The 26,007-nt window shown below is 41.4% G+C and overlaps 1 protein-coding gene across 1 annotated transcript in view; it reads right to left on the bottom strand.

The window, feature by feature from the left end:
• The window catches only part of RELN (reelin), a 305,272-nt gene that overhangs the window by 54,066 nt on the left and 225,199 nt on the right, over nucleotides 1-26,007 (bottom strand). The window contains exons 25-36 of the mRNA XM_075024802.1: nucleotides 23,882-24,087; nucleotides 20,772-20,943; nucleotides 20,191-20,391; nucleotides 17,822-18,057; nucleotides 15,565-15,722; nucleotides 14,486-14,693; nucleotides 8,822-8,898; nucleotides 4,631-4,789; nucleotides 2,586-2,774; nucleotides 2,092-2,365; nucleotides 529-669; nucleotides 256-433 (exon numbers count right to left, since the gene is read on the bottom strand). Coding sequence (XP_074880903.1) covers nucleotides 256-433; nucleotides 529-669; nucleotides 2,092-2,365; nucleotides 2,586-2,774; nucleotides 4,631-4,789; nucleotides 8,822-8,898; nucleotides 14,486-14,693; nucleotides 15,565-15,722; nucleotides 17,822-18,057; nucleotides 20,191-20,391; nucleotides 20,772-20,943; nucleotides 23,882-24,087 — 2,199 coding nt within the window. The remainder of the gene's footprint in view (nucleotides 1-255; nucleotides 434-528; nucleotides 670-2,091; nucleotides 2,366-2,585; nucleotides 2,775-4,630; nucleotides 4,790-8,821; nucleotides 8,899-14,485; nucleotides 14,694-15,564; nucleotides 15,723-17,821; nucleotides 18,058-20,190; nucleotides 20,392-20,771; nucleotides 20,944-23,881; nucleotides 24,088-26,007) is intronic.

The raw sequence follows: 26,007 nt of genomic DNA on the forward strand, positions 1-26,007 counted from the left end.
TGGTGGTTAAGGAGGAATTTATACCACAAATGAAAGTAATAGCCAACAAACAGATTAAACCCATTTGTTCATAAGAAACAACTATGACAAACATGGTGCATATTTAGTGCAGGAAAAGACAAGAAAAATGAAAATGTCAAATTCTAGCCTAAAGACTTTGACATAAACATATGGGGGGGAAACAACAAAAAATTTACATTCTGTTTTTAAGTCTACTGGTTTTTATTCAATTTTTCAGTGTAAGTAATCTCTGACCCCTTTAAAAATGAGAGCTGTTCCAGACTTGATGGTGTCACCATTCAGGTTTCCCCTCTCAGCACCGTAGACCTCAGGCCAAAGGTCTGGATGCAAGTTACCATTGAAATCATCCTTCAGGACAGACGGCAGAGGAATGACAGGGACACAGTATGGACCACCAAAGCCTCTGTCACACCTAACAACAAATTGGGAGGAAAAGGTGTTATCCATCTGGCCTAGATAAAACACAACATCCTTTCTATGAAGCAGGTTAAGCAGGTTGCTACTTACACACAATGACCTGCATCACAGATGCCGTGGCCTGAGCACATCCAGGGGCACCCTGTAGCCAGGACCACATTATCAATAGCCCAAGAATCAACACCAGAAGCATAGTTGTACTGAATCCATCTGAACCGTGTTCTGGGAGAGCTAGAAAAAAACAGAGTGAATGTATTTCAGGCTTCAAAATGTCTGCTCCACAAAGTGCTAAATAATAAAGAAAATGCCATAGACTTTAGGAGAAGAAAAGCATACTAATAAGCATGACTCCCTGTATTTGGAAAAGATTAATATTCCAGTTGAAACTGGAAGTTTCAATTTCTCAGGTTAGTTTTTAAGCAAAATTCCAGCAGACTCTAAAGGAAGGTGCCCAAAGTGAAAAAGAAGAAAGTCAATATTGCTGCAACTCTTGCTGGTCAGCAAAGTGGTTGAGCAGAAACTATTGGCTACATTAGCATTCCACAGCTCCATGTGTTGCTAGCAGAGTTAAAACAATATAATCGCTTCAATAAAGTAAGAAGTAATGAAAGTTCATTTTTACTAAGTGTTGTGTAAGGAAAAAAACGATTACATATTTTCATATATATAACAACGTATGAATATATATGTACAAACATGCACATGCATACACACTGCTGTGATTGTTGACTGCCTTGTCAGATGAGGAAAGTATTTTGGGAACAAAAATCTATCAAAATTCTATGGGTTAGATAATCTTCCATTTGTTCAGGCAGGAAATGTGCTGTGGACAACGCACAGAGAATTGCCCTCAGACTTTGACAGGATCAGGTTATCATTATATTTGTGAAGAAGATTCTTTGGAAGAAGATGTGTGGTCCTCTGGAGTGAACTATGGAATTAGAAACTAAGATGTGAACCCCAGTCCTAGTTCATTTACTGTGTGCCCATTTTTACCACTGTGTTTTCTTGGTGGTGAAATTTGCAGAGGCAATGTGCAGGGTGCTTTGAAGAATTACAGAACTATTCAGAATAATGGTAAGCAATATCATAATCATCTGTTATTTCTAAACCAGTGCACGGTTTTATTCAGAGACAGATGCCAGCATATCTGCCACATCCATTTACAACTATGTGATATCATTAGGAGGCAGGCGGAACTCTCTTCCCAGTCAAAAGGGCAGAGGTGGCACATCCAGTAACATGTGTTTTGACTTGCTGGATGCCATGACAAACATGCCTAAATGTTGGATGACAACTTACATGCAATGACAGAAAATACTTTTATATGAAAGGATGGCTCAGGGCATTAATTCTTGCTTCTTATTGGGTAAATGTTAGAAAAGCTTGGTGTAGCATTCCTGTTCTTGCTGTCATAGATTATAGGCAAGACTTAAGAATCCACTCATCCAAAGTTGTTACTTCCTTAAGTTCCTGCAGTTCACACTATATCTGATGTAATATTTTGAAGTGAAATTTAAAATTCCAATGGCGTGACACCACACATTGAATAATTTAAAAGACATGCAGAAAACTCCCAAGCTGGGGGATGTTTGCTCAAATTAGATCAGCAAAATCTGTATCATGCTAAACAGCCAGAAGAACAGTGCTCACTTGGTTGAGGGTGGGAGGTAGACTGTAATTCTCTTCCAGTTTTGGAATCTTTCTGAAGTGTAGATGGAGCTCTCCGTGTAGTGCTGACAGCCGATGGTTGGAGGGACACACTCCTCTGTCACCAGGTGCCAGTCTCTCCCATTGTTTAAAGAATACTGCAGGTGAATGCTATGGGAATTGCTGTATGGCTTGCTGCAACCCATGCTCAGCTCAAACTGCAAGAAAGTGGAGGCTGATACGTGGAAGTCCCAAGTCTCCGCATAACGAGGTTTTCCTAAGAAAAGTGAAAAACAGACAAAAAAAGTATACCTTATGCATATGCTTTCAGTAGTCATTCAAATGTTATCTGTGTTTTTACCTTTTTTCAGCCTTCTCTTTCCTGCAGATTACTATATACCTGATTTTTTCTATAGCTCCCATCTTGTAAAAACTTGACCCATAAATAATTTGTAAAATAGACTCGTACAAATGTAGCAATGTTTGGTGACACATACCAGTGTTTTCACTGAACATCAGAGCTGTATCCATAGATAGGCAGTCGATGTCTACTTGACCTCCTTGTATTCTGTACCAGCTTGCTTGTAAATCCACAGTTCCATCAAATTTATCCTGGAAGCCAGTCTGAGAGCTGTCATTCATCCCAATAAGGACATCATCCAAAGCCCACTGAGCTGAATGCTTCCCTATAAAAAGCAGAATGGGCAGGTTAGTGGAGTCTCTGTAAGTTATTTTTTATGCCCATATCCTGTGTTCACCCAGTGAGCACTGCTCAGTCATGTAGACTGAGCACTGTTAAACAAGACTAAGTCATTGCTCAAGGATGAACCTGGAGTATGTTTCTATTTTGGATAAATGCAGGTATTTCCCTCTTCATTTCTCAAGCTTCAGTGCCTTCATCATCATACGCTCTTCCTCTGTTTGAATGAGACACTCCCTGAGCCTCTGGATTGGGGATTTTCATTTTATGGGTCAAAACCTTCCTGCAGTTCCCCACAGCTAAATCGAAAAGGTGTCTGTCTAGTTCCCAAAGTACCTTTTGTATGGAAGACGATAGTACACAAAGGAAAATGCTGAAGGCTCTTGATATAGATGATATTCATAGAAGTGCTCTTCACTTTCTCCTTCCTGAAAACCTCTTTTCTTGCTCTCCAGCCTACATGCATCTCAGTCTTGGCAATAAATTGTAAGCTCGCAGCAATGTGCCCGGACTTTTGTCTTGCCACTATGAAGAATGTGGGTCATGGCTGATAGGGCCACTCTGTACTGAGTTATGGCAGACAGACGACAGTCTATGAAGGAGTTAATATCTGTAATGAGGAGTTGTTGTCACCTATGGGCACTGGTATGGAAGGTGGCATTTCAACCTCCAGTCATAAACTCTCCCTCTCACTAGGAGCCACAGGACTGCCATCAGGTGGTCTTAGAGTGAATGCTCTCAGCCAGGACAGATGTCATCTAGGTGCCTACAGAGCAAGTGGCCACAGGCAGGACACAGGTAGGGAGCAATGGGTCTGACATCGTGCCATTCACCAGTGCAAATGATCGTGGCAGAACAAGGGTCTGTGGTGCACAGCATTTTTCCCAAATGAACTGGCTGCTTAACTAAATCACATCCCTCTTGCTTTGCCTACTCTCTTATCTAGTGAGGATAATTAACTCCAGCACATACTTTGTAAGAAAATGTACGAATAAAAAACAGCCATCAAAATGATAAATTATATCCAAAAAGCTGCATACCATAATTACCTGAATGTAAGCTGTGTGCTTTTCTCCCCAGGGAATTGCTGCTAAAATGTACTCTGCTGTATTTCTGAATATGACCTTATATTTCCTGCAGGGATCCAGGAGCTGCTGTCTTGCACAAAGGCAAGACACTTAATCAGGACACATTTAATAGTGGTAGCATGCCCCCATGCAAGCTGGTAGCTCTCACAGCGGCTGTAGGTATCAGTCAGCATCAGGGATTTACTTTCAGCTGAGGATGTGGGAAGTGGCTGAGTGGGCTTTGGAGGTGCAGCAGTAGGCAGGGGAGCAGGGCGCTGCGACACCAGAAATGACAGGGGATGGGGGTCCTGTTTTACAGTTTGGAGATATTAAATAGTGAGATGGGAGCCACCAGGTAGACAGATTCAAGGCCAAGTTATGCCTCCTCTTCCAAAACAGAGAAAAAATGAGATAAAGTGTACAAGCTATTTTGCATCCCAGGTCACTCTATATTCAGGTAAATCCTCTAATCTTATTTAGGCTTTTCTGTGTAATATCATTTTCCTCTCCCCTTTGTTATGTCTCAGCATCTTTGGTTTAAACTTAGCTCTTACACAATTTTACTCTTAGCCCACTATTCCACTTGTTGCTATAAAGAAAATCATGTCTGCAGTGTGACTGAGGAAAGCCTAAATATGTTCTTACAGCACCCAACTGTTCACCATACTGTATTTTTGGCAAGCTGAGGTTTCTGCAGAACACGTCCACGCTGAGAAGCATTGACATGTGGGTCATGTAAAGCTGCTTAATGAATTTTTAGGATGGTGTTGCTTACCATGTTGTGGCTGCCACCAGCGGAAAGCAGTGGCAGGGGTTTTGGCCTCCCGAGGTAAGTCTATCGAAACAACCTGGGGTTCCAGGTACGACATGAAGTCCAGCTCTCGCAGCAAATGCCAAGTGATCCCGTTGTCATTTGTGTATTGAACAATAAGCCCTATATTTAAAATTAAGAAAGACAGTTAGTCTGACTGTACAGAGCAAAGGGGGACAACTCTTCAGCCTGTGCTCAGGAGCTGCCAACCTCTGTTCAGTGCACGTGACTTTTGGCATCTCCCCATCCCTTTTGGCATCTCCTGGTCCAGGAACATTTTGTGGACGAAGTCCTACGGCAAAGGTGATGTGGGCTCACCAGCTGCCACATGTTATCTTGCTTGTCTTCACCAAACTCAAAGGATCAAATCTTTTACTACCTCGGTGAAACTAACGATTGTACCACAGAAACGATAGGAATAATGTGGCATTCTTCATATATTCAGTATTTATTTCATGTTGGGTATCCTTGCAGTTTGTGTGGGACACTGAGTTGTAATTCTGATAGCTGGGCTCCCAATATGGGTAGTTCACAATGCTCATGCTACCTATGCAAGCTCACAGCATCCTTAAAAGTTAATTAACATAGTATTTAGATAATTTAAGATAGTCTTGGTATCTATCACACAGTATGGCAAATACTAGGACATAGCAGAATTGTGAAGTCACTTATGAGCTCATCAAAGGAGATAATACAAGGAAGAAGCACTTAAGTATATTTCTTCTCTTAAAACTCTTCTATAGTGGAGTATGTTCAAAGAAAGGATTTTCTTGTGTCTTATACTGGTGCAAATGAGAGAAGAAACAAACCCTCACTGTAATCTGTGCTGAAAGATGACAGTTCTGAGTCAGTATCAATGTAAGTGCCACACATCAGGAAACAGTCCACTGATGTTAAATGATTTATACTGAGAGGAAAATGAAGTTTTCTCATCTACCGGATGTCAGTGGTCTGTCTTCATTGAAAGGTGACATTATAATGGGGGTCTGCTACAGGCCACCCGACCAGGAAGACTGAGCAGATGAGGCCCTCTATATACAGGTAGGACCAGGCAGGTCATAAGCAATCCAGAAGGTTCCTGGAATGTGTTGGTGATAACTTCCTTCTCCAAGTGATGGAGGAGCCAATAAGGAGAGGTGCTATTCTGGACCTTGTTCTCACCAACAAGGAGGGGCTGGTGGGGAATGTGGAGCTCAAGGGCAGCCTTGGCTGCAGTGACCGTGAAATGGTGGAGTTTGAGATCCTTAGGGCAGCGAGGAGGGCACGCAGCAAGCTCTCTACCCTGGACTTCAGGAGAGCAGACTCTGGCCTCTTCAGGGCTCTGCTTGGTAGAGTACCATGGGATACAGTGCTGGAGGGAAGAGGAGCCCAAGCAAGCTGGTTAATAGTCAAGGATCACCTCCTCCAAGCTCAGGAGTGATGTATCCCAACAGAGAGGAAGTCAGGCAAAAACACCAGGAGGCCTGCGTGGATGAACAAGGAGCTCCTGGACAAACTCAAAAACAAAAAGGAAGCCTACAGAGAGTGGAAGCAAGGACAGGTAGCCTGGGAGGAATACAAGAAATTGTCCAGGCAGCCAGGGATCAGGTTAGGAAAGCCAAAGCCCTGATAAAATTAAATCTGGCCAGGGATGTCAAGGGCAACAAGAAAAGCTTCTATAGGTACATCAGTGATAAAAGGAGGACTAGGAAAAATGTGGGACCTCTCCAGAAGGAAACAGGAGGCCTGGTTACTTGGGACATGGAGAAGGCTGAGGTACCCAACAACTTTTTTGCCTCAGTCTTCACCGGCAAGTGCTCCAGCCACACCACCCAAGTTGCAGAAGGCAAGGGCGGGGACTAGGAGAGTGAAGAACTGCCTGCTCTAGGAGGGGATCGGGTTTGAGACCATCTAAGGAACCTGAAGGTGCACAAGTCCATGGGACCTGATGAGATGCATCCACAGGTCCTGAGGGAACTTGCAGATGAAGTGGCTAACCCACTATTCATCATATCTGAGAAGTTGTGGCAGTTTGGTGAAGTTCCCACTGACTGGGAAAGGGGAAACATAACCCCCATTTTTAAAAAGGGAAAAAAGGAAGAGCTGGGGAACTACAGGCCAGTCGGTCTTACCTCTGTGCCTGGCAAGATCATGGAACAGATCCTCCTGGAAACTACGCTAAGGCACATGGAAAATAAGGAGGTGATTGGTGACAGCCAACATGGCTTCACTAGGGGCAAATCGTGCCTGACAAATTTGGTGGCCTTCTACGATGGGGTTACAGCATTGGTGGATAAGAGAATAGCAATGGACATCATCTAGCTGGACTTGTGCAAAGTGTTTGACACTGTTCTGCACAACATCCTTGTCTCTAAATTGGAGAGACATGCATTTGACGGATGGACCACTTGGTGGATAAGGAATTGGCCAGATGGTCACACTCAAAGAGTTGCAGTCAACGGCTCCATGTCCAAGTGGAGATCAGTGATGAGTGGCGTTCCTCAGGGGTTGGTGTTGGGACTGGTGCTGTTTAACATCTTTGTCGGCGACATGGACAGTGGGATTGAGTGCACGCTCAGCAAGTTTGCTGATGACACCAAGCTGTGTGGTGTGGTCGACATGCTGGAGGGATGGGATACCATCCAGAGGGACCTTGACAGGCTTGAGAAGTGAGTCCATGGGAACCTTATGAAGTTCAACAAGGCCAAGTGCAAGGTCCTGCACACGAGTCGGGCCAATCCCAAGCACAAATACATACTGGGTGATGAGTGGATTGAGAGCAGCCCTGCAAATAAAGGACTTAGGGCTGCTGGATGACCAGAAAATCAGTATGACCCGACAATGTGCGTTTGCAGCCCAGAAAGCCAACCATATCCTGGGCTGCATCAAGAGAATTGTGACCAGCAGGTCGAGGGAAGTGATTCTCTTCCTCTACTCCACTCTCATGAGACCCCACCTGGAGTACTGTGTTCAACTCCAGGGACCCCAACTTAAGAAAGACATGGACCTGCTCGAGCAGGTCCAGAGGAGGGCCACGAAGATGATCAGAGGGCTGGAGCACCTCTCCTATGAGGACAGGCTGAGAGAGTTGGGGTAGTTCAGCCTGGAGAAGAGAAGGCTCTGGGGATACCTTATAGCGGCCTTTCAATACTGAAAGGGGGCCTACAGGAAAGATGGGGAGAGGCTCTTTAATAGGGAGTGTAGTGATAGGACAAGGGGTAACCATTTTAAACTGGAAGAGGGTAGATTTAGACTAGATGTTAGGAAGAAGTTCTTCACTGTGAGGGTGGTGAGGCACTGGAACAGGTTGCCCAGAGAGTTTGTGGATGTCACCTCCTGGAAGTGTTCAAGGCCAGGTTGGATGGGGCTTTGAGCAACCTGGTCCAGTGGAAGGTGTCCCTGCCCATGGCAGGGCGGTTGGAACTATATGACCTTAAGGTCCCTTCCAACCCAAACCATTCTATGACTCTATGATTCATGCAACTGGATGACTTTACATGGGGAATCTGCTCCCAAAACTCTGCTGATCCTTCCCAAACACAAATATCAGCCCCCTGTCCCAATAACTCCAAGCATGTGGATAAAATAAGAGAGGAGACAGCTGGGAAAGATTAATTTCTTTAGACTAAATATTTATTCAGCTGTGGCTTTATAATTTTGAATTTCAGGTAAATCATGCATGAGCTTGAGTTGGAAGGCAATCTTCTATTAGACCCACTGGTGTAGTTGAGAAGCTGAACAAGTTTTCAGGCACACAGCTGTTCTTCAGGTCAGAAATGGAGGTTGCCCACTTTATTTTGAACTCTAATTTTATTCTTTTTATTTCAGGCCTGAAGAAAGTCCTACATACTTGTAAGTTTACCTGTTTTCCAATACTATCAAGCAGTTTAATAAAAGCTATTACTCCTTATCTTGTAAATGTTGTCTTTCTAAACCGTCACAGCTCCAACAGTTACTCCTACTGATAGATCACCATTAGGTTTGGTGGAAAAAGTTATAAATACAAATGTGGAACAAAAGTAAATAGTTTTCTGCACCATTTATGGAAACTGAAGGGTTAACTGATTTATGTTAAAAATAAAACAAACTTTTTTATTTTGTAAAGGCAGTAAAAGGCAAAATCACTGTAGAAGACTGAAAATACAAAAAGCTTATTATAAAGAAAAGCAGCTTTACCTTCATTCCTGGCTCTTGGTCTGTTGCAGGAGTTACCAACAGCCTTGCTTCCAATTTGTACATAAAATTGAACTAGCCTGTTAAAAAAATTAGGGCAGAAGAGAAGTGTAAGTATGTTCTGATAGCGCAAGATCAGTCAGGATAACTCTCCTCTCTTAGCTAATGTGGCATTTTCAGTTAAGTCATTATTCCAGGCTTATTGATTAGGTAATGTTCCCGGTGAAATAAAGCATGGCCATAGTAAACAGTGAAGGATCCAAGACAGAAGAAGGTGATGTGGTTTATTGATCCTGCACCTAATAAATGTATTGTTGGACTGAATAGCAGTATTTAGCAGTTTCCTCTTTCACACAAAGATGAAAAATCTCCAAAGCAGGCAAATATGCTCTTTATATCAGATCTTACCTTGACTTCTTGTAACTGGAAATTGGTTTAAGCTTTAAAACACAATATTAGAGTTTTAATAAAATTATTATATCCTCACTAAACCACCAATCCCCTTTTGGTCCTTAAACTCTCGATATAAACAGTTTTCAGTGAAAAGTGTTCATGGGACATTTTGTGAAGTAGACCTTTTGATTTTGAACCTATACATTTTGATTTCATTGAATATCCTCTTGTTCTTATGTCATGAGACAGGGAAAAAATCTTCCTGATCTGCCTTTCTTGCAACCTTCCCTGTAGTCAGTGCTTTTATCACTTCCCTGCCTTCTCTTATTCCTTTCTACTGTAAACCATGGCAACCTTTTCATCTGTCTCTCTGCATGAAAGTTTTCCCATGTCCTTGATTTTCCCCATAACCTTTTTCTGCAACCATTCTAAAGCTGCAACATCCCTTTGAGACAGTGTTGCTGGTTTTATTGACAGAACTTTGGATTAGCCTGGAACACCCCTATTTAGCTACATTTGAATTAATAATTATCCCATCCTTGTGCTCCAAAATATTGTTAATTTTTTTTCCCAATCTGCAGTGATGCCCTGGTATCCTTGCTGAATGGATATTTTTAATTGTGACTCTGTGGTGTCAGAGTAGTTTACATTTCCTCTTAGATGTGCACTATTGTGCTATGTAACAGCAATTCGTTTCAATCAATGTCCTGCTGCTCACTCACCAAATTTCATTGCATGTCTCCAACATTCATCTGAGTCTTATCTGGTCATAACTAATGTAAAGAGCATAGAGATGATTGAGAATGCCATTGCCCCCTCATCTATCTCACAGGTTGTCTGTGTTGCACACCTGAAACAGTGCCTGAACAGGGCCCGGAACCTGGACTCATCCCTACGATGAGCTTTTGCATGCTGAAAGTTGGTGATGCCATTCTCCTTGTTTCCTAGCCAGTTTTTGACTGAGGATGATGCCTGCCTGTTGTGTTATGACTATTGGTGTACTCGCTGATGTGATGTTTTTGGGAAGCAATTGCTTGTCCCTTGTGCTGGGGGTGTCCTTGTGGAGCACATAGGGTGAGATGGCGTTATTGCCAAACAGGGGTTTTGAGGGAAAAAAGGACACAAATCTAAAGTATTTATAAAGCCTGCGGGCTTTATTAATTCTACTGCTTGTAGATAACTTCTTTATTTTAAATACTATTTCTGAGGTGAATTTGTATCTCTGTGTGAAGAAACGAGGCTTCATTTGTCACTCAAATAATTCCCCACAAAGATAACGCTTTTCACTTTAGGGGATCTGGTCCTAATTTGTAGTGATATGAGTAAAATCACAGACAAGCCACAGGACTACAGCCAGGCCCAGTATGATGCAGACAGGACTCCACTTTCCCTCTGCTACATACAGAATGTCATGATCCTCTTCTGGTTCTAAACCCAACCACACTCCAGTTCCGTTATCGAAATCAGTATCTCCTATCTGAGACGTTTTGTATATCCATAGTGACTAGGACAAGCCAGAATATACTTATCAGTCTCATTCATTATATAACCCCATAGATAGCTCAAGAGCAGGCAGGCTCACAGTATTACACTATTTAGCCAAGTAGGTCCTATTGTTTGCTGCAGTTCTGTTGTCTGAGACAGTATTCAGGCAAGAAAATACTAGACAGCGGTCTCAGAGGTGAAAAGATTTACAGTCCTATAATGAAATTCTTTTTTATTGCTTGCCAAATGTAAAGCTTGGTAAAAAGCAAAAACAAAAGACAAAAAAATCCATTTCTGCAGAAGGGTGAATTGGCCCATCTGATCTGTAAGCATTTGACCCAGAACAGCTCTCTGGGATGACTGCATAGTCATTAGCAACGGAGTCTGTAATGCAGATGGGAGCCAAGTCAGCTAACAAGCCAGATGCCACTGCTTGGAAAAAAAAAAAAATATTCCATGGTTTTTATCTAGCTGCCAGGTACGTACTGTGTGCAAATGCTCTCACTGAACAGATAGTGAAAAGTGTCATAAGGGACAGGCCATCAAGATGGGTGGCAGTAGCTCATCAGTAACCAAAATGCATCCAGGTATTGTATTGTCAGTTAGGAGGATGGAAATGCTGCTGGTGAAATTGTGCCTTTGGCACATTGGGACATGCAAAAGGGAAGGGATGGAGAGACTCCAGGGGGGTTCTGAAGTGTAGGGCAAAAAATGGTCTGGGTGAGATGATTTTTGACACTTACAGCTCTCTTAGTGCTATGGGACATTCTCCTAATATCCGTGAAAAAAGTGTAGTCAATCATATAAAGGAATAAGGAGACAATAGGACAAACAAAGCTAAGAAGATGATAGCACTTAACGTATATGCTAAACATTGAGTGCTTGTTTATGATCATTGGCTTCAGGGAGCAAGCTTTAGTTTTAAATGCTCTTAGCATGACACCTGAGTTTGGCAGTGCCCTGTTGGGCTTCTTCCCTGAGCAGCACCACACACCTTGGGATGCCAAATCAACCCCTTTGGAGCAGAGCAAACTGGGAGCACTGAGCCACCATGCACCTCCTCTGGGAAGAGATGGGCAAAGGGGAAAAGGGTCTTTGCACTTCTTACAAAAAAGGACAAAAATTCTTTACATTCCTTACAAAAAATTTACACTTTACATTCAGGAAGCTGTAACTGAAGAAAGACGATAGGGAATATGCATACATTGGTCTGCAGGAATTCAGAATGAAAATAAAAATTTAATGTCTTGCAATATTTTTCATTTTTTTGCTCTTCCATGCCTGATTTAATGAAACAAGATCTTAAAAGGTCTGGGAAAACGCTATTAACCTGAAAAATAAGAAGCTTAAAATCTACTGCAGCAGTTTCAGCCTTCCTATTCACAACTCTCAATCCACATATCTAATGATATGTCTTTCAAGGCATATTTTCTTGCTGTTTACTCAGTCACCAAAAACCCCCAACCAAAAAATCCACGCAAAAATAAAAGATAACTGTGCAGGGGCTAAGATGACCCCTAATAAGATAACCGAATTCTATGCAAGGCATTATTGAATGCAAAAAGTAATACCAAAATGGGAAAAAGTGCGTCCCTCTAATCTCGTCTTTCAAGTGACATTAATTTTAGCTCCAATAATGGAAAAAAAAAATTCTAGGCTGAGGAATTATTTTCTTTTTAGGGTATGGGTCTTTCAGTTAACTCCACGCTCTCTTACAAACTTAGTCTGCCTTTGCTTCTAGTAAAAAAAGACCCAGTTAATGTTACAGATGGTCTCAAACATTAAACTGGGATGCACCTGTTCTAGGCAAGGTGTCTGAAGCTGAATGTCTGTTTTACATGGCCAACCTAGACTGCCTTATAATTAATGAAAAAAATACAAGCTTCCAGAAGACAAAGCACTGGCCTTAGCTAGACCCTATTTTAGGATGAGTTGCATTGCCCTTTTGAAGCAGCTATTCTCTCTGAACATAAAAGCAGCCTGGGGTAACTGCTGTAGTCTAAGAAGTCCATGTTCTGGTCAAGTGGCATGGAGTGGATACTACCCTTGAGCACACACATGGTTGAAGAAACCAAAAAAATCAATGTTAGTCCCATTTGTGTTTGAGATGACCAGTGTGTTCTGTCTAACAAACAGCCCAGGGATGTGGCTTCAAGCTTGAAATGTTCAAGGAGGTTAAACTGCTCACTGTGATGCTTATAAAAAAATTAAATGCTGATTTGTTTTGACAAAATGACCAGTCGCAGCTAGAGAGCAGCTCACATGGAGAGCATGTGCTCAGAAGAGGGATCTTGGTTGCTCTTACCAGGTGTCCCTCTGGCCATTTATGTTCTTGGGGCAGTTTTAAGACACCAGATGACCATGTTCTTGTGCAAAACAGAAGCAGTGATAGATTTAAAAAGTCAAGAAAGAGCATTGCTCAGTATTTTAAAGCTTCTTTTGGCTTTTAAAATGGTTTGAACTCTGTAAAAATGGAAAGCTATAAATATGAATATCTGGCATTAAAATTGGTTTCAAAGTAATCTTAAAGCTAAAGAAAATCCTTTTCTTTTATAAAAAGATTTCTCCAGGAAAGAAGGAATAACTCAAAAATACTGTTTGAATATAGACTTCTTGATGATGTGGTTACTTCCAATATTATGCTTCACAGGATTAATAACAAGATTTAAAAAGACAGTGGAACAGAAGTGCTCAGTTCTTCCCAGAGTTCCAGTGCAAACATGTACTTGTCCAAAGCGTATTTGTCAAACAATTAATTAATTAAATTATTAAGTAATTTACATAATTATATAAATAATTCATGTTATTTGTCAGAGGAGAATTTGTCAGACATGCAGGGGACAGAGGAAAGGCAGCTGGTGCTGCGCTGCTCAGTGCCAGGGAGCAGCTAGGGATGTCCCCAAACCTATAGCACCCATACTGCCCTAAGGAGTGCCACTTGCCTGAGCTGGAGAGCAGTAGCAGTAACTTGTGGCCAATCTTTGCTGAGTGATCCCACAAATTAAATAATGCAGCAAATCGTGGCATTACTTACTCTTGGAGCAGTGTTTGTCAGGAGAAATACCTTTTGTTAAGCTAACTGTTATAATTGTAGGGTGGGCAAAGCTTCAGGTGCATGACGCCTCATGAGACTGGACAAAGCAGCAGCAAACTCCAGGCTAAATAACGGTTAGAATTAACAGTCCTTTGTTTACCCTAATTACATTAATCAATTAGACAATTTGAGAGAAAAAGGATAATTGCTACCAGTGGAGCAGGATTCAGTGGCAGCAGGGAGAGAGGTGAAGGCTTGTTAGCCTCTTGGCTACACAGAAACAATTTACATTCCATTTTTTTACACTGCTGACAAGTAGACTAATTCACAACATCTGGCAAGTAAACAACAGCTCATTGCTATGCCATCGCTATGCCTGCAATTCAATACAGTCAGGGGAAAGGGAGTTTTTCTGTCCAGCTATAAGCAGAGTCTTAGGTTTTGTGCAGTCTTAAGACCACATCTTCTGACTGTCCATCTAGAATACAATGCAAACCATCTTCTCAGAAGGATAAAGAGTTCATGTTTTTTTATGCTGCTATTTCACAGTTTCTAACCTAAGTATTCTCTCTATAGAAAAAGAAATAGTACACCAGAATGAACAAAAAAGTTAACTTCTCTTCCTTTAAGATTTCTTATACAGGTTGCAATTACCAGAAAAACATTTCTCACCTTCTCACACCTACACTTGTAATAGCGGAGAGGAGACAACATGAATACACAGACAATTGTGAGAAGCAGCACTGAGGATTGACCTGATATTTGTGGTGTCCAGGGGAACTGTCCTCGCCTCCCTTTTGCCAGGTCCATTGAAGTACAGAGATTTTCTGTCGCTGAGCACGCCACAGCCTGTCCCAACCTGACCTCCTGTTATCTTGTACCAGAGAGGGCTTAGCTTCCTCTCAAACCTGTCGAACATCTCACTGTGATTAGGCACATTAGACACACAGGTTCCATGCGATGCTTCAAGAAAAAAAAATATATGGAAGATGCTTTGGTGAAACTGTGCTGAACAGAGTAAAGGTCAGATACAATACATTGGCAGATGGTTCTGTTGCTTTTCTAAGAAAATGCCCTGGTGACAGGATTGTACCTTTTTAAACCCACTTTACAAATTTTCGTAGGCAGAATAAGCCCTCTTCCTCTAAACTCTAAGATGGCTTATTTCACTAGGTGAAAACCAGCTGCGTTTTATGTTGATAAGGCATTTTATGTAAACAGAAAAATATTATCCTTTTATTTCATTTTTAGCAAATTGAACAAAAGTTGTTAGCTTATTGCTTTGTTGGTATAAAGGGTTGAAAAGACTGCAGCGTGCAACTGGTTGTGTCAATCACTGTTTTTTTCATTGGGTTTGGGGTTTTTTTTTTTGTATTTCAGCATAAAAGCCCCTGAAACCACAAGTGAGCAGAATTTTCCGAAGAAGGGCCTGTTAGAACATATGTTCCCTCCTGGTCCCATGCCATCTGATGGCCAGGGGACTCAAAACCAGCACCAATTCTTTTGAAGATGATCCAAAGGCTTTTACGTAGACTTTTTAGTTTATAATATTTTGTTTTCTCTTTTATTGCTAGTCACTTCCCATTCATACAGATGGTGATGTTCAAAGATTGTGGTTGCCAGAAACATCACCGGTGTCCACTGCCTTCAGCTGCTCTATTTTGCCTGTGCTGAATTTTATTTAACAAAATGAAAAGACTCCTGCTGGTAGCTTGTGAAATTTATGTCATCATATATTTTTCCAGAATATTGGAGAGGAAAAACAAGATGCTAGATTTACAGCTTTAACTTAGCCGATGCTTACTGTAATCCCACCTAAAAAGGGTTGTCTTACCTGTGTAGCCCAGGTCACAGAAGCAGACCCCTGAGACGCAGTCCCCGTGACCATTGCAGTAGTTGGGGCAAGGCTCAGAAATGTAAACGCCATCTAAGCCAAAAGGAGGCACGCTCTTGTGGGAGCTGCTCTCCTGAATCCAGCGGAATCGAGTCTTACTGTAGAGAAACAACGACGAAGACTTGGTATTACTATTCCCAGCTTCAATATCTACTGCTCCTTGTTTAAGATTAGAAGGAGCTTTTCCTGAATTAGTCATTTGCAAGTAAGATGCAAATGGATGCCTGGAAAATATTTCTGACATCCTACATTTTGTGCAACTTCACTTAAGGATATTTTTTCCAGATGTATTTTGACTTCCTCTATTTCTCTGGCCCTTATCCACCAGTGTGTTGCAAAGAACAGATAAATGGTTTTACCAACAAGAGTGAATGATTAAACGTGACTCTGAAGATGCCTTTCACTACTCAGCTCAACCTGAACTGCTAATTACATATTAAAATCCCAGAACTCCATTTCTTACAGTATTTATGAAACGAACTCAGAAATGGCAGTGATACAGAGTTTATTATGGGATTGTACAATTTTTAGTAAAAAACCTTCAAGTGATTTGGATACAAGAAAAATCATCCACTTCCTAAAAATAATGGCAAATAATGTGTCCTACAGGACATGTGGACAGAAATACAAGATTTTTATTCTTGGACAACAACATGAGATTCCTGGAAAACAGTGATCTAATCCTTAACTTGTATAACTGAAACTGCTCCAGGGACTTCAGTGAGCCTACACTAAAGTTACTGCAGCTGACCTACTGCATAGGAAATTTGTTAAAGAAAAAATATTTTGGTTATTCATTTTTAGTCTCTAACTTTTAGCTGAATTACTTCAGAGGAGCTCCAGAGAGGGGAACAGACTTAAAATCTCATTGCCAATCCAATGGATTAACTAAGATCCTCTTTGCTACTCTGCCTAAAATATAATAAACCTATTGCTTTTTTTCTGCTGTGCACTGGGATTCGGTAGGTAGGTGATCATCGTGCTAGTGCTCTGTACCAACTGATGAAATGGGACGCTCTCCGGATAACCCGTAAACCATGATTTCCAAAGTGACCCACAACAAATTCAGTTTTCAACACACTGAGACCCTCATCAGACTCACACTACTTGCATTTTTAACGTATTAGCATGAGCTTCTTATTCCTGATCACATTACTGAACATAATGCCAAACAGATTGCTGCTATTGATTCTGCACTGCTTGTTTTGGGTAAATCAAATCAGCTGGTGTCAGATCTGTGCAATTTGGCACCTGCTTTTATTGGCTAATTACTGAAGAAAAGACAAACTTGTTACGGTACACGCTGCTATTTCAACTCCTTGCGGCAAAGGCAGCGGCTTTCCTGCTACACAATATGCCACATACTCAAAATCTGTGCCAGGGCTTGAGGATGAGGAGCCTGTGGCAGGAGGATGGGGCTGAAACCCAGGGGCAGCACTAGAGCAGCTGCCTGGGGGGAGAAAGGCAGGAGGCAGCGAGGGCATGGCCAGGGGCTCAGGGGGACGGCTGCCGGCTGCGCTGGCAGCGCTTGGTGCAGGCAGCAAATCAGACTGGGGCGGTTTACTGACAGGGTAAGACAGCAAGCAAGGCGAGTGAGAAAATCCAGCCAAATCCAAGTAAGAGTGAGAAAAGCCTCCTGATTTCAAGGTTTATTTGTGTCTTCCACCACCTGATGTTTTCTCATCTGTATTAACCCGATGCTGAGGTTGTGCTCGCAGGTGAGCACACCTACCATTCCTCCCTCCTTTGACTTCGGCTGTCCCGGCCACCTTCAATGACACAGCACATTACGCAGCAGCTCAAGTACCCTTCTAGGGTTTCTTTGCCCAGTGGTAACTGTAAAAGTAATCCTATTCCAATGGCTTATTTGATTCAAGTGACTTACCACTCTCTTGCTGGTGCCTCTGACCTAACTGATATGTGCAAGGGGAGACAGCACCATGATGAAGAGATTGATGTAAAATTAAGATGTTCTGGGTTCCTTGTTGCTTTGTAATTTAATTTTATAGACTGTTGTGACACCTTTAAAATGGAAAGCTTCTCCCTGTTTTGGAGAGCATGCTGTATTTTTCCCAGATCTGCTGATTTTTAACACCACTTTTACACACAGCTTGCAATTTTTTCCTAATGTAATATCAAAGAAGAGGCAGCTAATTCACGGGTACCACTAGCATCACTGGTTTACAATGTACAGTACCTGGCTGCAAGCGACCTGGGGATAACAACAGTAATTCTTGTCCAGTCCTCAAAGTCTCCTGTGTGATACACGGTTGGCTCACTCAGCTCCCGGGAGCTTCCCTCACATCCTTTTGTGCCCGGAGATGCAGGGTAGCAGCCCTCCTTCACGAGCGACCAGAAGAGCCCAGCATCGTGCGAGTACTGAAGTCGAACAGGAGCAGAGCTGCTGTACTGGTTCGTGCAACCAATGTTCAACTGCAAAAAAGCAGAGCATCAGATACGAGCGGAAGAAACCTGTGCTGTTATTGGCATTTATTGGCTGCAAACCACCTTTGACTTTTTGGTTTGGGAGGCTTAGCACTCTGAACACTTGCTTTGAACCCTGCTGGCAAACAGTGACTGATGCTTGGCGTCTGTTTCCTACACATATATGAAATTTCTCAGTAAAAATTCCCACTATCCCTTCATTAAGATCGCTGGGTTCAGCACACTGAAATGTGCAAATAACTTCTCAAAGGTCCTGGTGCATAGCAGGCCACAAACAGCAAACTCTGCACAGGTACCTACATGCCCAGGAGGAGTGAGAAGAGCTGTATCCCCTGAGACCCATCCCATCTGCAGTCCACCCCATGTGCCCAGAGGATCAGTCTGACTCCAGGGTCCCCCCCCTGCCCTGGGCTGCCAGCCCTGACCACAGCCTAGTCATTGGCCTCACAGAAATGATGTCTGGGAGTTGGCACTGAAGTTTGGGCCCCCAGAATAGAGCAAAATTGGATGAAGTAGAAAAATGCATATTAAAATGTGAAATGAGAATGTAACCAAGACAAAAATCAACTGCTGATTTGAAATTTTCAGTTTCATTTTTCAAGCTATCAGAAAAATATTAGTTTGCATTATTTTATTGCAGAAATTCTACTTGAGCTGTAGAATGTAAAATGTGAAACAAAATCATTCATGTAAAATTAAATAATTTTGACAAATTACTGTCTTTGAGTTTATCAATGCAAAATTATTCGAGGCAGCTATTTAAAATGGAAATTTCACAAACTCAGGAAAGCATTTAACCATATGTTTAAAATTAAAGCATGCACTAACGTATTTATGTGCAGGCCAGTTTAAAAGCTTTCCAAAAAAGAGAGGAGCATAAATTCAGGCCTCAAATAATAGACTTCATAAAGAAGATCAATGTTCTCTGATACGCATTGTTTATATTTTGTATATTTATGTTACATTGCCAAGTATTTCAGTGATGGAAGGTGTATGAAATATCTTTAAGTATTGCTTTTTTAGACTAAACAATTTTTGAAATGCTGTTGATCACTAAACCTACAGAATGGAGACTTAGTCACTGAAGGAAAGTGGTGAAGAGGCAAATAGCATCTTTTCCAGGCTAAATGGTATTTATGTATTGAAATATTTTGGGGTTTTAGACAGTTTAAACTATAAAACTACAAGCAATATTCACTCAGAAATTGTACTGCAATCCCTCAGTTTGTGTAGCATTTCATTAGCATAACTTTTAGATGAAATGAGATTATTTTACAAATCCCATTATTTCTAACTAACTTTCCTATTTATAGAACTGTGGGAATTATATTTGAAAAGCTGCCTGTAAACATCTGATCTCTTTAATAATTCCACTTGTAAATTATTCAGTGTCTGTATCCACCAATTATGTAAGGACCATGTATTTGTGGTGAGCTCATTAAAATTGCATTGCAACCAACCTCCAGAATTCACCAATGGGATTTCATTATAAACTCAATAAAATTTTGATTAGGGTTCAGAAACAAGAGCTTGTCAAAGCAAATACACTTTCTTTGGAACCCACATTCTGATGTATTGTCAGACCACTGAAATTTTTGTAAGCCCTTTAAAGAAGAGAATGCTAATTGGAGCCTATATTCACTGACACAATAAAAGTAAATTATATGAAAAACCCACACTGGAGTACAGAGCAGCTTGTAAGTCCTTAAATAGTTTAAAATACAAAATATGTACGCAAACCACATTGCAGCTTTTGCAGTCATGGAGCCCCAGATGGGATAAATCCTTATTCCATTGACAGTGCAGTAGCATTTCCTAGTACTGACTTGAATATAATGACAGTCACTTCAACCCACTTCTGAAATGTGTTGAAGAACAACAAGCTTTAAAACTTCTCCAGAGGGGTAAAAAAAGCTCTCCTGCACCAAGGTTTTGGCTATCCTTTTAGAAAGCAGCATGATATTTTATGCTGTATGAATTCATACTTGTGCTCTTCACACCTTTTTACACAGTGGTATAATTTATCACCTTGTTTTGACCTGTAGCCTCAGTGGCATCTTGCAAGTATTGACTAAGGGCAGTTTTACTGATATTCTGCAGGGATTTATGTGTAAGGAATACCTTGAACTGCAGGACATATCCAGGCTTCAGTGTTAAATCTCGAGTCACTGCAAACCGGTCTCCATCTGATTTACCAAAGAGCATGGCGGAGGGGGTGGCAGAGCAGAAACTTTCATTTTTGGTCATCCCTTCGTTGGCTAACATTAACCATACACTCAATTGGTTCATAGGGTAATCAAATGCTGGCTTTTCATAAAAGTTCTGTTAGAAATGAAAAGGAAAGCAACAACAAGTATTATCGCCTTGCAGTGTGACTTCAGAATAATTCCCAAAATGATCACCTTTCAAATTTTGCAATTTATATTTTCTGTCATTATCAAAAAATTGTCATTTCCAAAATTCGTCTTGACTTTTTGAGGAGATACATAATTACATCCTCTGTCACAAAGATTAGGAGCCTGATGGTTTTGTGATAAGACTCAGGTTATTCTCACACAGAGAGACACAGCTGCAAACACTATGGCTGTTTCTTTAAAGACACCCAATATTTTCAAACAAAATTATATTAAAAAAAAAGTCTACTAACAGAGAGGATGGTTCCTGTTTTGTGCAGATGCCCATAGCCTGCTCTTGCTTATTACCTGTGGTAAAGTGGGATTAACAACGGGAATGATGTGCTTCTGCTTCTCTGACAAAATGATGATGTCATCGATGGCCCACTGATCATAGCCTTCCCCTGAAAACACGGGCTGCCACCAGCGAAACCTGGTGCAAGGCGTCTTGGCTGCAGCTGGCAGCTCCAGATAGACAAACCTGAAGAACAGAAATTCAGCAGACTTTAGGGAAAGCAGTTTGTAGAGAAATGGAAGAAATATCACTAAATAGGGAAAAGAGGCAGGAAAGCCAGTATCTATCTTACATGTAGAAACCCTCAGAAATCTTCTACATATCTGCATACCTATTTATACACTGTATATCAAGAAGCTTTCTTTGTCCTTCTTGTCTGTGGAGAATGTAAACTCTTTAAGAAAATGGGTATTTTTTACTCTCTATTACTATATTGCATAGCACAATAAGCAACTGATTTGAACTCTTCAGCTTTGAATTAAACTGTTCAGCTGATCCATGTTCAGCAAGTCTTAACATTCTTCTGGTGCCAGCAAGTAATAGTGAAATATGCTGGCAAAATTGATTTCTCATTCTCTTCTGCTGGTTGGGCCTATTTGTAGACAAAAGCATCCTTCTATTACAATGCAATAGATTATGTAGCAGAGTTTTCTGCTGTGGATAAAAATATTTCAGCCCTCCTATATGGATCTTCATAAAAGAACTTTAGGTCTTCTCAGATAGTTTGCTTTACATTCAACTTAGGAAACACCTTACAAAAATGATGTTAAATAAAAGTTAAAGTTTCAAACCTAATCATACTTATGTTAAAAAGTACAATAATTAATCAGTTGTTTAGTCCTATTTCAGACACCTTAAGTATATGTATTTATACATATATTCCTTTTGGTACTCTTTCTTTATACCATGTTATTTTGTACCACAGACCCTGCTTCACTTGCTGGTTAGGCAGACAGAGGTGGAGGAATTGTTCAGGGGTACAGGGAACCTTCTTTTCCAGAGGATTCATAGATTTATGTGTTGAAAAATAAGGAATTGGAAAATAAGATCTGGACCACATTTGAAGCAGCAGAAAAATAAATATGCATAGCTATATTCAGTAAGGACTATCAGTCTTGGTTACTCAGAGGGACAAATGATTTGTCTAAAAATAACATGTTGGATAGTCCAGTGATGAAGGTTTCAGTATGTAGCTTCTTTGTAGGACATGTCCTGTAATTTTGACAAAGTAGAGGCTAAACCACCCACCTAGTAGATGCAGGGAAGGTGGTGCATGTAGTTTTTCTGGATTTTAGTAAGGCTTTTGATACTGTCCCTCACAGCATCCTTCTGGACAAGTTGTCCAACTGTGGGATGAGCGGGTTCATGGTGTGCTGGGTGAAGAACTGGCTGAAGGGCAGAACTCAAAGGGTTGTAGTGAATGGGGCTACATCTGGCTGGTGACCAGTTACCAGTGGTGTTCCTCAGGGTTCAGTCCTAGGGCTAGTCCTGTTCAATATATTTATCAATGATCTGGATGCAGGAGTTGAATGCACCATTAGCAAATTTGCTCATGATACCAAACTGGGAGGTGCTGTTGACTCTCTTAAGGAACAAGAGGCCTTGCAGAGGGAGCTAGACAGATTGCAGCATTGGGCTATGAACAATGGGATGAAATTTAACAAGTCAAAATGCTGGGTTCTGCACCTAGGATGGAGTAACACTGGGCACAAGTATGAACTGGGAGAGGGCTGGCTGGAGACCAGCCCTGCAGAAAGGGATCCGGGGGTGGTGGTTGACAGCAGGCTCAATATGAGTCAGCAGTGTGCCCTGGCAGCCAAGAAGGCAAACCCCATCCTGGGGTGCATCAAACACAGCATAACCAGCCAGTCAAAAGAGGGGATCATCCCACTGTATTCAGTGTTGGTGCGGCCTCACCTTGAGTACTGTGTGCAGTTCTGGGCCCACAGTTTAAGAAGGATGTGAAGGTTCTTGAATGTGTCCAGAGGAGGGCAACAAAGCTGGTGAAAGGGCTGGAAGGAATGACCTACGAGGAGCGGCTTAGGACTTTGGGCTTGTCTAGTTTGGAGAAGGCTGAAGAGCTCTCTACAGCTTCCTGAGGAGGGGAAGTGGAAGAAGGAGGTGCTGAGATCTTCTCCCTGGTATCCAGTGATAGGACACGTGGGAATAGTTCAAAGCTGTGCCAGGGGAGGTTTAGACTGGACATTAGGAAGCATTTCTTTACCAAGAGGGTGGTCAAACACTGGAACAGGCTTCCCAGAAAGGTGGTCGATGCCCCAAGCCTGTTAGTGTTTAAGACACATTAGGATAATGCCTTAAATAACATGCTTTAACTTTGGTCAGCCCTGAAGTGCTGAGGCAGTTGGACTAGCTGACGATTGTAGGTCCCTTCCAACTGAAATATTCTATTCTATTCTATTCTATTCTATTCTATTCTATTCTATTCTATTCTAAACAAAATTCAATGGTTTTATACTTCCAAGTGCCTAGATCAGCTTTAGAAAAGGACAGTTTACTGAGTTACAGAAGTCCTTCTGAAAACATTGTTCATTGCAATGCAAACTGACAAGATGGGAAGATAAAATTATTTACATATTGAAAGACATGAACTACAGGTAATAGAAATAATGTTAATACCTATGCAGACAAATGCAATTTAAATTTTCACTGACAAGCTATCTTACAGCAAATTTGAAATGCTCAACATGATTTCTTCTCCTCCTTAAATATTTCTTTAAAGGAGTTTTTGTTGTATGTGACATTAATACATGTTCATTAGATCTGAAACCAGAGTCAGAGGAAATGGCAGATTTCTGTACCTCTTTTGGGCAAGTTCTGTATTTGCTTGCTAACATTTTGCAGATCTTAGCATTTTAGTCATGTTTCACATGGGAGGTGAGTGATTGGAAACTTTACATTTTACTTCAGTTTTAAAGCCCACTTTCATTAGATTTTTCCTTCCTAGTGGCAGGAGTTTACTGTGGCAGCCTGGAAAAGTTTCCATATAATGATGGCTTTTAAGCATTATAACTTGAAATTATTATTCATGTTTTCATAAACTGAGAAATAGGGTTTTTTTAAAAGAGCAGATGCAGTATGGAATTAATTTAGAACAAAATTATACCTGGGTTTGCTGAAGTCAGAGAAATACATTTCTGCAAGCAGCTGCCAGTTGATACCACCATTATTGCTGTACTGCAGCAGCACACCTTCTTCTCTGCTGTCTGGTTTATTGCATGAAGAACTGTCTCCTCCTATCTGGATGTAAAACTGGACAAAATCCACCCAGGTTGTGTCCAAATCCCAGCTTACCAACTGTCTTTTCCCAGCCTACAATACAAAAACACAGAGGGGCAATAATGCAATAATAATATTAAATATGACACCTTCACTATGAACAGACATATTTGAAGTTCAACACAGATGAATATTCCACAGAAAATTGCACAACATGGAGGACATTGAATTTTGTGTTAACATGACTTTTTTTGTCCTTCAGACAATAATTCTGCTTGGCCATCCTTTATGTCTTAATCACCCTGGTGTGATCCCACAAGAATTTTTATTATCAGATTTCAACACGCAATGCGACTGCACAACACAATTTCCACACAACTATTTCATCTCATTCCTTCAAGGTTCCAAGTACCTTCAGGAGACAAAGAGCAGACACTGGATATCCTGAACCAACCGGGGCTAAATTTTTAAGTATTCAGCTTTTTAATGATAAAGCATAAAGCAGTAAAAGGACACTTCTGAAGTCTCATTTCCCCAGTCAAATCTTGCACTGTATAGGGTTACCCAATCATCTGAAATTATAGCCCCTATAATGTCTGTTGCTTGAAGCCCACCTCCTACACAAGAACAAGGGAGTGGCATTTTCTCTTCATGCCTCACCTGAGTATGATTTGTTCCTACACAAAACTATGCTCTTTTCCCAGTAAGTGTTGTAAATCAGGAGTCTCTCAACCTGTGGATTTGGTTTCAGGTTTACCTAAGCACAGCTGACAGAAAAAATAGCCTCATAAAATGCAGTGAACAGCATTTCCAAGGATGTTTTTGAGTTCTAGCAGGACGCAGCTCTCAGACATCTACACTGTGGTCAACATGGTTGCTCTGTGCATGTTGGCAAAGGATGACAGAGCATATTCAGCTATAAAGAAGCTTTCAGGTTTAAGAGCCTTTTATTGTAACTGGAATTATCCTGTTCCCCTCTTCCCCTGTGCCCTGGTGCTTGAGGCTGAACTTGTGGGCTTGCACATCAACAAGCCTACCAGATGCTGATATGTGATGTGAAGCTGCCTGCGGTGAGGCAGGACACAGGGTGAGAGCAGTGTCCCTGCAGAGCTGACTCGCATTCCCTGCACCTGGCACAGCCCTGCCCCAGCACAGCGTTGTGTCACCACAAGCTTTTATAGGTAGGGCAAAGCCAAATATGTGCAGCTGGAGGGAGGATGTGGGGATCATATTTCTGCATTCATTAAAAGTCGCTGCAACCTGGCACCGCCCCCCAAAATGGAGCAGAACCGGCAACATGCCTACTGTTTCTAATTCCCTAAAAAATCATGGGTTCCTGTCCATCTCCAAGCATAAAAAGGTATCAAAAAGGAAAACCTGAGCTAAGTTATAAAATTATGCCTATGTTTTAATTAATATTTATGTTTTTCTTGTCTCACTTGTACATTCATGATCCTTCTGACAAATTTCCAGACAAATTTGAGATAATAAATTGACATGATCTAGGTGGACATAAGTAACAAGATTTATGAGCTGAGATTTAAAATATCATCTGTGTTTTTTAATAAGATGGTAGATGAATTTAAATCCTGTTCCACTCATCACCTCTTTCCTCTTTCTCCCCAGTTCAGGGTAAACTCAGCACAGATACATGTCTATTGCTTTCTTACTCAGAACATTTCGCTTTGCTGGCGTTACAGCCTGGGTCCATAGCTCATTTGTAGACTCTACCAAACAGGCCTCATCACACTGCTAGACTAATTTCTGTAGGCTGAATGCTTATGTTTTTGAAACTTGGTTAGCTTGCACCACTGATGACAACTAAAACCTGTGAAGAATCCTTTGACCCTCAAAAAACTCATTTAGGATACAGTCATATTGATCTGGTCTGAACTATGCCTCCTATTTTTGTTTATTTGGTGCTTTATCCCCAGCAGAGCAAGCCCTCCTGGGTGGTGCCATGAGACTGAGATGGGGTCAGCCTTGGGTGCAGCCCCACATGGCTAACACTGC

Source organism: Buteo buteo, chromosome 4, assembly GCF_964188355.1.
Source record: "Buteo buteo chromosome 4, bButBut1.hap1.1, whole genome shotgun sequence".
Lineage (NCBI taxonomy): Eukaryota > Metazoa > Chordata > Aves > Accipitriformes > Accipitridae > Buteo > Buteo buteo.